Source organism: Anoplophora glabripennis, unplaced genomic scaffold (genome assembly GCF_000390285.2).
Source record: "Anoplophora glabripennis isolate ALB-LARVAE unplaced genomic scaffold, Agla_2.0 scaffold96, whole genome shotgun sequence".
NCBI lineage: Eukaryota > Metazoa > Arthropoda > Insecta > Coleoptera > Cerambycidae > Anoplophora > Anoplophora glabripennis.
Window position 1 is genome coordinate 252,142 of NW_019417365.1, and position 12,066 is coordinate 264,207.

At 32.5% G+C, this 12,066-nt stretch overlaps 1 protein-coding gene across 1 annotated transcript in view; it reads right to left on the reverse strand.

The window, feature by feature from the left end:
* Positions 1 to 928: 928 nt before the first annotated feature.
* The window catches only part of LOC108904626 (kelch-like protein 10), a 24,971-nt gene continuing 13,833 nt past the window's right edge, over positions 929 to 12,066 (reverse strand). Inside the window, exons 4-6 of the mRNA XM_018707259.1 lie at positions 7,227 to 7,538; positions 6,832 to 6,979; positions 929 to 1,181 (exon numbers count right to left, since the gene is read on the reverse strand). Coding sequence (XP_018562775.1) covers positions 929 to 1,181; positions 6,832 to 6,979; positions 7,227 to 7,538 — 713 coding nt within the window. The remainder of the gene's footprint in view (positions 1,182 to 6,831; positions 6,980 to 7,226; positions 7,539 to 12,066) is intronic.

Sequence of the window (12,066 nt, forward strand, 5' to 3'; positions counted from 1 at the left end):
TAGTACTATGTTGCGACATATTTTCTGTAAACATATTAATATTTTCATTCCTAATCTGACTACAGTCCTGTTAAACTCCACGCCGCACTAAGCCTAATTATAACCATGTTAAAATTGAGTAACTTATTATTAGGGAATATCCTGTACCAAATTGGAATAGATTTGGTGAAAATAGTTTCTTTATCGAAATCAAACTTTGTACCTCACTAACAAAGCGTTCGTAAGAAGTATTTTCCTTATATTTTCAAGTGCTCTTTACTTTTCACAATGTATGTTAATATATTTAACGGTTAAAATTAAATTATTTTCAATTTTCTAGTGCTCCACTAACTTCGCACACAAATTGAAGCTCGTTCATCATTCCTCTAGATAAACACATAAGAGGATTTTAAAAGTTTTTCTATGCAAATATTTCCAATTCGCACTTATCTCTTCATTTCTTTCGATGTCTTCAAAACTTTTGTTTGTTATCCTTCGGTACCTTAAAATATGCATTCGATTTCCAAATCTTATCATACATAACTCACATCCATGAGCTTTCTGAGATTTGGTTAACTTTAGTTCTTAATAAATTAAAGACGACTAGAGTAGCAGTTTGATGTATAAAATGGTATATTTACTAAGCCGTAATATATATACTGATAAAAAAATAAATCGTAAATATAAAATAAAGCTAAGCAATAGCTTAATAAATAGTTAAAGGGTGAACCTATTTTAAAAGTCGTAAAATGAAAGTAATTGTAAAGTCTTTTTGCTTTAATTTAATAACTTCGTCGAGTCCGTAAAATAATTGTTACTTGTTGTTCTTATTCCAGACATCGTTACCCTTCACATCCTCTTGGTTTTTGGTCGAGTGTTCGTTTGCTTAGCGTTCCGAGGTCCGAGAATGTAAAGGCGGCTGGAATTTTCCGGGTACATTGCAAATTTTCTATTGCGCATTTTCTTCGTCGTTTTCGTCTACGTCCATGGGCACCGGATTGGGATTTGGAACGGGCGCTGGAGGCAGTGCAGGGTTTAGGTTTGCGTTAAGCTGCTGTAGAATATTAAGCTGCTGCATATTAGCATTAACAGCAGCGGCAATATTGTCCTGCTGGTTGTTGGCGTTATTAGGCATCCCAGCCATTGTCCGCTGATTCTCTAGAGCTATCATTTTTTGTCGCTTTTCTTCCATCAGGCGGTCCCTAAAACAAGAAGAGTGAGCTGTTTTAACTAGAAATTAAACAATAATACAGCGTCAAGATCATCCGCCAGTGGGTGTTAAACAATATGAGTAAAACTCATTCAAAAAGTGAGAAAAAAGTTCATATAAGCATATACTGGAAATGTTTAAAAGATATAGTTATTTATGATACAAGTGTTAAAAGTGACATTTTATTTTGTGAGTGAAACAACCTCACGAACAAAATAAAATCACTTTTAACAAATGTATCGTAAAATATTTTTTGTAAAACTCTTTTTAAATAAAAATGCCGTCTCTGGGTTTGAACTCCCGATCTATTGCTTACATGTCGGATGTGTTGCCACTAAACCATGCGTTCGTTCCAATTGTATGTGACAATAAAGTGTACATATCTAGTCAGATACTCGATAAAGGGTAAATAAAACGGTTGTAAATTGTTCAGTGTTTATTAATAACTGAAGCTGTCCTTAAATATTATAAATTTTGTGGCTGCAAAAATGGATTTTGAAAAAAATACGGGAGATAACAGTAATTTTATTATTCCATCAGATGTTGAAGAAGCCGCAAATAGGGCAGCTTTAGATCTGTTACCTCAGAAATCGCGCCAACAATATGATATAGCATATAAAAGACTTATTGAATGGTGTAAAATGAAGAAAATAGCAGACAATACTGAAAATATACTTTTGGATTACTTCGCAGAAAATATAAGTTATGTAAGGCGTCAACACTGTGATTTAATTTCTCTATGATAAAAGCTAGTTTGAAAATAAAGAACAACGTGGATATAAGCAAGTATTACAAGCTAATAGCGTTTTTAAAAAGAAAAAGTGTAGGATATCGGCCAAAAAAATCGAAAATATTTACTAGTGAATAAATTAATACATTTTTGTATGAAGTTCCAGACACCAACTATCTAATGACTTGTATCAATTTTTGGTTTATTTGGAGCATGCCGTCGCCATCGTGAAGAGCTTTGTAAATTAACATTGGATGATATTGAACAGTTAGAAAACTCATTATTGATTCATATTTTGGAGACTAAAAAAGCCAACGTTCGTCGTACTTTTGTATCGTTGGAAGCTACATGAATTCACAGCCAGACAAAAAAAGAAAAGTAGTCTGTACTTTTCATGCGACATATGTTATCAGTAGTATTTTTGCCTCCTGATCACGAATCCTGTGTCAGAATTGAGCTGTCACATCACAGGAATTTCCTAACCTCAAAGAACAGGTCAAAAATAGCAAAAATTCACGAAAAAGTGCTAGGAAAACTAGAAACATTTTTTTTTTCTATATTCAAATGTTCATTTATATAGTTAAGAACCCGCCGAACTACTACCCTGGTATATGAAATTTAACATACAAATTTGGTATACCTACCATCTTTATATTTTTCTGTTAAAGATAGGAAAACGGGTGGCGTTTTACATAAAAAAAAAGAACATTATGGGGGGAAATGCGATGTTAGAGCAAAATAGCGTAATGTTAAAAAGAGAGACAAGATATCTTACACTATTCACTTCACCAACTAGTAATATAAAAAATCAATAGTGTAAATATTTTGAATTTTCAAGACGATAACAAAAGGTAAATTTCCAGACTTCTAATGATCCTGGTTTATTAAAAATTTCAGTTGCAACAAAATTCTGATAGATTTCTATGTGACATAAACAGTTCTTTTTTTTTTCGATTCCACTATGCGATAAATTTAAATTTAAGGAAATAAAATAATGTCTCGAAAATCACGTTTTACTAAGAAAATGATAACCTATTTGTTTTTGAAATATAATACGAATCAAATGTACTGATCAAATCTCTAAATATGTACCTACTCATTCTCCGTCGCTTTTTTCTAAATTACGTTAACGACAAATGTACTGTTCAACCTGTTGGGATAAAAACTTTTGGGAAGATTCCTACTAAGCAGTTTACTGGTCATGTTTCCGAAGATCTTCGGTATCTTCGTTAGCATATTCGGAAGCTAATTTAATTACAATAAAACGACATGGTGGATGGAAATCATCAGCCGTTGCTGAGGGCTACATTGAGGATTCTATTACATATAAAAATAAAATTGTTAAGAGAATTCTTCAACCTTGACATTAGCAATTACTTCTCAGAGAATTAACATATAAGTAACTGCTCGGGTTGTAATATTATATTGATGTTTCTAACTAAATAATGTGTAACAGTTTGAATAAATATGTATTAATGTTTCTAAATATATTCTTTCTAAATTTATCAATACAGCTTTCTATTATCTTGAGAAGAATGTATATTGCTAAATAGTATATGTGTTCGGATTTGGAAAGTTTTTGCACTACCAAATTAAAAATTGTCAGTTTATGATTTTTAGCATAATAAATATTAATTTCCGACTAATTTTGGTGTAGATTATAGGGAGCACTAGTTAGACTCTATGGCTTAAATAAATCTGGGTAATCTTTTTTCCTGGTATAATTGTTGCAAAAATAAGTGATAATTCTGAAAGAAGATTTTCTAGCTAAACTCTTTTTTAATTTAAATATCTATTATTGGTTTCCAGACATTTTCTCAATGGACAGCTGTTATTTTCTATTATTAGGGACGATTTTTTCCAGCTTCCAATTAAATTTATTTGTCAATTAAGTCTATGTTCGCATAAGTATGAGGAAAGATATGATGAGACAGAAATAGATTTTATTGATAATTAAATTTATTAGGAGGTGAAAAAATGAGTTCTCAGGCTTGTCTATGTTACAACGAATACGAATATATTTATACGAAATGGTAAAAATAGTGTTCGAAACGAAATTTTGTTGCTCATATAAGAATGAAATATTTCAGAAAGATTCTAGGAAATTTTATTTTTTGTTGTCGGTATGTATTGTCCTGTGTCATAAGTTACCTCAAAAATATTACACTACAACTTGCATTCTGACAATTCGCTTTAAATAATGTCTACATTTTTTTTATTGTTGTTAACTTGGTTGTAAAATGAATAATAGTAAACCCGATAGTTTGTGCAATAATTCCTTATTTTCAAGTTCAAGGAATAGTATGACCCACGAATTATATGTCAATTCTGAGTTTCTGAGAAAAAAGTTTAATTTATTTCAACTTTTTCCCATCATTTTAACGTGAATCAGCATTTATTCTATACTTTTATTTTGTTAATTCTTAAAATAGGATACCTGCGTAGATTAATGAAACGTGAGGTAGTCACAGATACGTCAACCAGTGACGGAGGTATGATGGGTTTCTATCTTTAGAACCCCACAAATTCGACGTCACTGGATATTCGATTTCTACTTTTCATTCCTAGTAATATCTGAGAAAAAAGAACTCTTTTATGAAATTATGTATTAAAAAAGGCCAATTCTCGAGTTATTACTTTTTTCATTTATATTATCGTTATGAAGCAATTTAATTTAATTTAAAATAACTCTAGGACTACTCCCTCAGAAGAAGTTTTATTATAAATGCGTTTTTAAATAAAATATATTAATGAACATTGCATTTACTGTTACTATATATATATGTTACTATGCACCTTAGCAAAATACAATATATCTACAGCAACGTTTTTTTTTTTTGTTAATAAAAACATTTAGTTCAATTGGCGAAGTTTCGGGGCTATTATAATCTTTCTTTGAGCAGTACTTCTTCGCCAGTGAAACTTTCTCAAAATTAGCATTGTCTAAAAGAGCAAAGTAAGTAAAAAAAGAGCCCTTATCTCTTTTAGATAGGACGCATCGTTTCCGAGAAAACTGCTAATGTATTTCTAATATCTTTCTTGACGCTGTGCACATAACAACTAAAATGACACATTGAAAATACGAAATTCGAAAAGCCGGAAAGCAATATCCTATAAATTTTGAATAGAAACTCTTTTATTTGCTGTTCACATAAATGAATTATTACTGTTACTTTTATATTGTCCATATTTCATCAACTGCTCCAAAACAGTGGAAAATTTGGTAAAAACCCTATCGATTGTAGAAAATCTAGACCTGTTTCCACGCCCACGACTTCATCAACTGCTCCAAAACACTGGAAAATTTGGTAAAAACCCTATCGATTGTAGAAAATCTAGACCTGTTTCCACGCCCACGACTTCATTAACTGCTCCAAAACACTGGAAAATTTGGTAAAAAAACCTATCGATTGGAGAAAATCTAAACCTGTCTCCATCCCCAAGATAGAAGAGCACGTTTTGGAAGAAATGTGAGAACGTGTTGATATCTACGATAGTCGTATTGCAGCTCATGTAACTATGCGCCATTCTCTTGTTTAGAAAACCTTTAGAGAACAGTTATACTATCATATCCAACATGTACAAGCATTCAATCTTTCGAACTGTGATGCCAAATTAATGTTTTGTATAACGATTTTGGGAGAATGAGCTAATAGGGCAACGCTCATCCTTTTCATAATGGCCATGTTTAAGCTGACCAGAATCCGTTTTTAAAGCCAAACGTCAATAAAGTTTTCATTTAAATGTTCTGGATTGGCATTCTCGGAGATGAATTATGAAAATTTTTGCCTAATTAACAAATTAGACAATGAAGCGTTTAATTATACGGTTCTGCATATAGCATATTTTTTAAAAGTGGTGCTATCGCCATTACTTAGAGATGTACCACTGGATGTCAACAGTCTAATTTCTCATCGTCAGTTAGATAATATCTAAAGTAAGCGTTGTGGGTCCATCCGCTAGCCACCTAGATCACCAGACCTGAATATATTGAATTTCTTTCTTTGGGGTTGCCTTAATAGCTTTTGTATGCAGAACTACTTGAAAACTTGCAAGACCTATAATAGCGAATAGAAGAAGGTTGTAACACAATTACAACCCAACCTGGGATATTTGAAAGGGCACGTAATTAATTTTTAAGAATAGGGCCTGCATTAATTAACAAGGAAGACCATTTGGACATCGTATCTGATTGTGGACTTTTCATGAACTAAAAATGTTAATCTTCACAATTTCGTTTACCATACGTTTCTATTACTTATAACACCCTATATGAAATAAATTTATAACAATATTTTTCTTTCATCTCAAAGTGATTTATCGAGAATTTTTGTTACCATCCGTAAATAAGGGGTTTAGAATCACATTTTGCAATTTTGCCCTATAGACAATGTTTAAAATATATTCTTCCGTGTTCTACCTGTTCGTTTGGGCCATGATTTTCAAGGGCGAGGAAAACGACTGAGATAAATACGTCCTACTTTATCAGAATTACAGCGAGTTTCCTCATAAATTAATAACAAATTGTGATACTCATACTAAACATTGAAAAAAACAAAGAGAAAAACCAACAGTAGTCTGCATAAACACTTTCAACAGGCGACAGGCACGAATTTCAAATGCCAACTGATCGTTCTACTAGCGGCGTACTAGTCATACCATATTATTCCGTCCTTCTGTTGACGTGTTACATTGCACAAAATTATGTTGAGGTTCCTTAATTAACGAACCTTTTGTACATGATCTTGGAAGCTTTGAAGATTGTTGGGATTGGAACCCATATCATATGCTTATAACATGTCACATGGTTATTTAATTATATCAGCCAAACTTCTAACATTCGGAATATACCAGATTGAAATCAGAAAATTTCCTTATAATATGATTCAGTAAAGGTTACTAATAACATTACCTGTGCTTGTGGATGTAATCCTGAACATTCGGTAACCCATCAATAACACAAGCTGACAGGGCTGACCGGTATATGTTCATATCTGTAGCCTCATACCACTCGTTGGTCTTCTCGTCATAGCACTCTACGTGGTATATGGTTGTTACTCCTGCAAAATTATAAATTTGTACTGTGTTGATTATAAATGTGAATGTGATTTTTAATATATTTGATTCATTATGACTACTCTTATACTATTATTTCTATAAACTTTAGGATAATTTGTTTATATTGTTGTTGTTGTTGCTTGGCCTTAATTAGTGCAGGTTATTTAAAATTAATGAAGTTCGTATAAAATTAATTAAGTAGACTGACTTTTATTACATATAAAAACGCTAATATTGAAAACACTTTACCGTTAAATCCTCCAATGGCAAAGATCATGTCGTCTATCACTTCTATCGCGAAGTTACTCCTCGGATTATACATGTCCGGAATCGGTGCCCAAGTGTTCGTCATTGGATTAAACTTCTCACCGCTGCACATTCGGGAGATGCCATTGAACCCACCGATGACATACACTTGACCATGATAGGCAATACAGGACACGCCCGATCTCCTGGATCTCATCGGGCTTATCAGGGACCACTGATTTATTTCCGGGTCGTACACTTCCGCAGAATGCATGCACTCTTGGCCGTTGAACCCTCCAGTTATGTAAATCTTCCCTATGGAGTTACATAATTTACTTTTACATTGAACTAGAAATATCTGAACAATGTGATAAAATTGGTAAGAATCTTCGTGGTTTAGAAAAACTGTAGTAATAACATAATATCTAGTTTTAGAAAATAATAGTGCTTCGGATATGAACACGAAATCCTGATTCTACCTACATCATGAGTAAATAACACTTAGCAATATGTGAAAAATTAAATAAATTGGTCTCTGTCTCTGTCCGTATAATACAGTCTGGCTTCCTGGATTATAGGGGAAAGTTGTGTTAAATTTTCCATCACTTCATCTTGTAGAAAGAGAAACGACAGTTGCCACCATACAACGTCAGAATTAATAAAGATTAGAATGAGGGAAAAATTCACCTTCCATGAGCCTTTCGTGATTCCAATAGAGAATCGAGGAGGATGGAAGTATCGATACAAAGCTTTGAAAAAATAGAACATGGTGTGTTTTACGGAAAGGTCCAAAACAAACTCTAAAAGGAGTTGGATTAGTTCGACCACGACCCAACCACAGAAGCTATTCTGGATTCTGGATGCCTCTTCTGCAGCATTTCAGTCATAAGTTTTTGCTACAAATGCGTGTTTGAAAGACACATAATCTTATCTATATATTCTGAAATAGTCAACCTGCAACAAAAATCCTCAAGTAACACCTACCACTGCGTTAATGTAATCGTAACTACCAAAGCGACTATAAAGTGGTTGCATCATTGATCTGTACTACCTAGAAACCAAATTATTACGTTTATCAACAATATAAAATTAGAAATAATGTATCAGTGACCTTTCTTTCAAATTTTATTATCATTTGCATAAAACATGTGTGTATATTAGTTTCATAATAATAAAAAAAAAAGTTAAAAATGATTTACGCAAATAGAGTACTGACCACTTTTTCCAAAGAAATAATTGACTTGTTTTTAAATACGTAAAAAGACCTTCTTACTTGTCAAAATGTCGAAAGCATAATGAAATCACAAATGAAAAGATGAAAAGTCAATAAAAATGGGTCTGGCGATGACTTTCACAGACTTTTAATTACACCACTAGAAAGAGCGGAAAAAAATAAGTTCATTAGATAGAAAAACATTCCGGTAACTGCTTTTTAAGTGCCACAATCCATTTGTTAAGTAAGAATTTTGAGAAGCGGAGCGCAGCATGGGCAATATGATGTCACAGCGCTCCCCTCTCCTGGCTATCGCTCAGCCGCGTGCGCCGCCGCGCGGATCACTCTGTCTTTAACGCACGGTTACTTGGTCATTTCTTCGCCGAAACCATTAAAAAAAAATTCAGCTTATAAAGGAAGTCTTCTACTTTACAACTAGCCCAAGTTTATTACAAAATATTAAATAGAACAGCCAGAATACCGTTTTTAAGAAAAAAGATTATCAGATTTTAATAAAAACCCGTCGAGATAAGGACTCTAGTTACCGTTTTTTTGTTTTTTTGTTAATAACTTTTTTATTTTGCAACCTAAAAATGAGAAATTTACGCAAACGCGAGACAATGTAATTACCTTTCGATCCTTTTTTACCGAATTTCTATATTTTAACTATACGCGCTCGCATTTTCGACTTTATAATTTTGCAGTAGACCGCCATTTTGAAATTGTGGATCCGGATTGCGGGTATTTGTTGAGCACCCGAACAGTTATCTTTTCCTGTAGTTTCATCCATTTTCACTCAAATTCGTTCTTTTTATTTATTGCTTAAAACTTTGCACATTTTTTTCTTCACCGCTAATTTTGCAATGTAAAAAAAATTTGCAAGCTTTCGCAAAAGTCTATCCGATAAGTATACCTCATGTCGACTAGAGGCTTATTTTCGGAGATATAAGCGAAAAACTGAAACAATGAAATTATTTTTTTCTTTTGCTATAAACAATATTACGCTCGGCCTCTATAAAAACATAAATTTAAGCCTATTTCGTGTATTTTTTACTTAATTTTAAGCCCATAAAATTTGAGTTAGGCCCGATTTTTGAAAAAAAAAACCTAATTCACCCGGACTAATGATAAGACAGATAACTAGAAAAGAACTATTGAAATGCTGAATATGGGCATGGCCAGGCTTTTTGACAAAACACTGTTGATTGATGAAGCATCTTTGCAAGATATCCAATATGCAACTGGGGTTGCAACTGGGAAGAAGAGTCTGCACGTCCCAGCAACAGAAAATAAATCTGCTTATAAATAAACAGACATTGGGAAGCACAATAACCCAACATTAGGTAGGACGCAGTGTTTCAGGACCAAGGCACATAATAAGTAGAAATACATCCAGAGGTCTTTACGTGGGAATATTATTATAATAGTAAATTTAAATCTTAAAATATTTCTAATGTAGGACTACGCAGATAGAATTTTTAACAAAATCTTCTAACGTTCATTATCTTGACCTTTCTTTAGGTTTATTAGAACCTCCTCTTTATTTGTTACTCTTTCTATGCTTAAACTGTGTAAATTGTTTTAAATCATCTGTATGATTGATAATATTAAAATAATCCAATCATTCTATATAATATATATTTGATGTGGAAATCTTAACCCCCTTGTACATTTTTTTGTGTTGTATTAGTAAATTAACAAAGTACAGCCCAGATAAATACTCGAAAAAGTTTTAATTAAAATCATTAGTCGAATTATTTAATGCAGAGTATTTAATTTACCTGTTAATAAAAGTTGCACTAACGAGTGGTGTTATATTACACCTGCATAGCTAATTCATATTCGTTAAAAGTCATTCCTAAACGTGTTTAACTAAACAACAAACCATTTGGCTTTTAATAAATAGATTTTAGAAATGAAAACTTTCGCGTTATGTTCCATAACTTCTCTTCCGAGTATTTAGGGACTCGTTAAAAATGTAAATGTTGTTAAGTTTCTGGGAAAAATCCACCACCGCATCGCTATAAAAGAAAAACTTCCTCCTAATGAGTGGAGAGGTCTGATTATGATATTAATAAATAAAATAGTATCTATACAGCGCGTAATAGCGACGTTGCGGCAAAATAAAAAGGGATTCCTCTTGGTAAAATAAAAGTAACATTATTTTTCTTAAAGCCATATCTAAGAACTTGGCGACCCTTTAAAGATGAGATGTGAATCATAGTTCTTATTGGAACTCAAGCATTTTTTAAAGTAATTTTTCTTGCTATCTGTTCAATTTTTATCACAGTGTATACTGGGTGGGTATAAATAAATGCGAAAAAGTTAAGGTGATTCCCCGTTGATAATAATTTAAGGCGGTTCATGAAACAAAAGTTATTAATATTTCTTAATATGATTACCACTATTTTGAGTTCCACAAAAAACAGCAAAGTTGCAAAAGTGACAAAGAAGTCCAAGTTTAATGATCAATAAAAAAAGTGAAAAACGACAAATTAAAGGATGCTAAGCAGTTAAATAAAAAGAAAGTAAAGATTTAAGTAAGTGGTAGGTCGATTGATGAGAGTGACATGGAGTTGTTGATGATGACATAGATGGCGAGGAGAGTTATGATGCAGTCTCTTTAGCATTGGCATGTATTTGGCAGATGAACAATGGGTTAAGCGTACAGTCCGTTGCCCATGGATCATGAAGACTGCGATGCAGAAGATGAGGCTTTTCGGTACAAGGAAACAATTTACAACGATTTACTTTATTATTATCTTGCATTTAAGTCATTAATTTACTGAAAATAATGTTATGCGAAATATACAGGGTGTCCCAGAATAGGTGGGCAAGCTTTCGGATTTATACAGGGGACGTTAAAATAACCTGACAAGTTCCTATAAAAATTTTCCCTGGAAGGCTTCGCTATGGGGATGCAGGCCCCTAAAAAACGCCACTGAAAATCGATTTTTTTTTTAATAACTGTAATTTAGTTATTTTAAGGAAAAAAATTAATGTAAATAAAAATGGCATTTTTTAGATAGGCACAGACATAATGCAAATTTCATCGGTTTATTTCTCTTTAAGGATGTAATAAAAAACATATTAAACAAAAATAGTTTTTTTCTCGAACAGTTCATTTTATCGATATCAACCAAGAGTGCGTTTTTTAGTTTAAGGTTCAAGCTACCTAATAATATTATTTTTGTGCCTTTATCGTAAAGGGTTTTAAAAAAATTATATTATTGTTCTACAGCTAGTCCGGTCCTGGCAAACCAAATAAGCCAAATTGTTTTCATGGAGTCTTATCTGTTGTGCAACGTATTAAAAAATTATTAAATTACACATAGTATTTTAAAAGTTATTTAAAAAAAATCGATTTTCAGGGGCGTCCTTTAGGAGCCTGTATCTACGTAAGGGGGGGCTCTAGGGAAAATTTGTAAAGGGATTTGTCATGTTATTTTAATGTCCCCTGTATAAATTCGAGAGTTTGCCCACATATTCTAGGACACCCTGTATATAGACGTTTCAGTTACTATTTGTGTTATTAATTTGAGTAGAAAAATCTTCGTTATTATTTCTTTTCAAATTTAGATTTTTTTAACTACAATACAGGATATTACATAATATAATAATACCTAATAA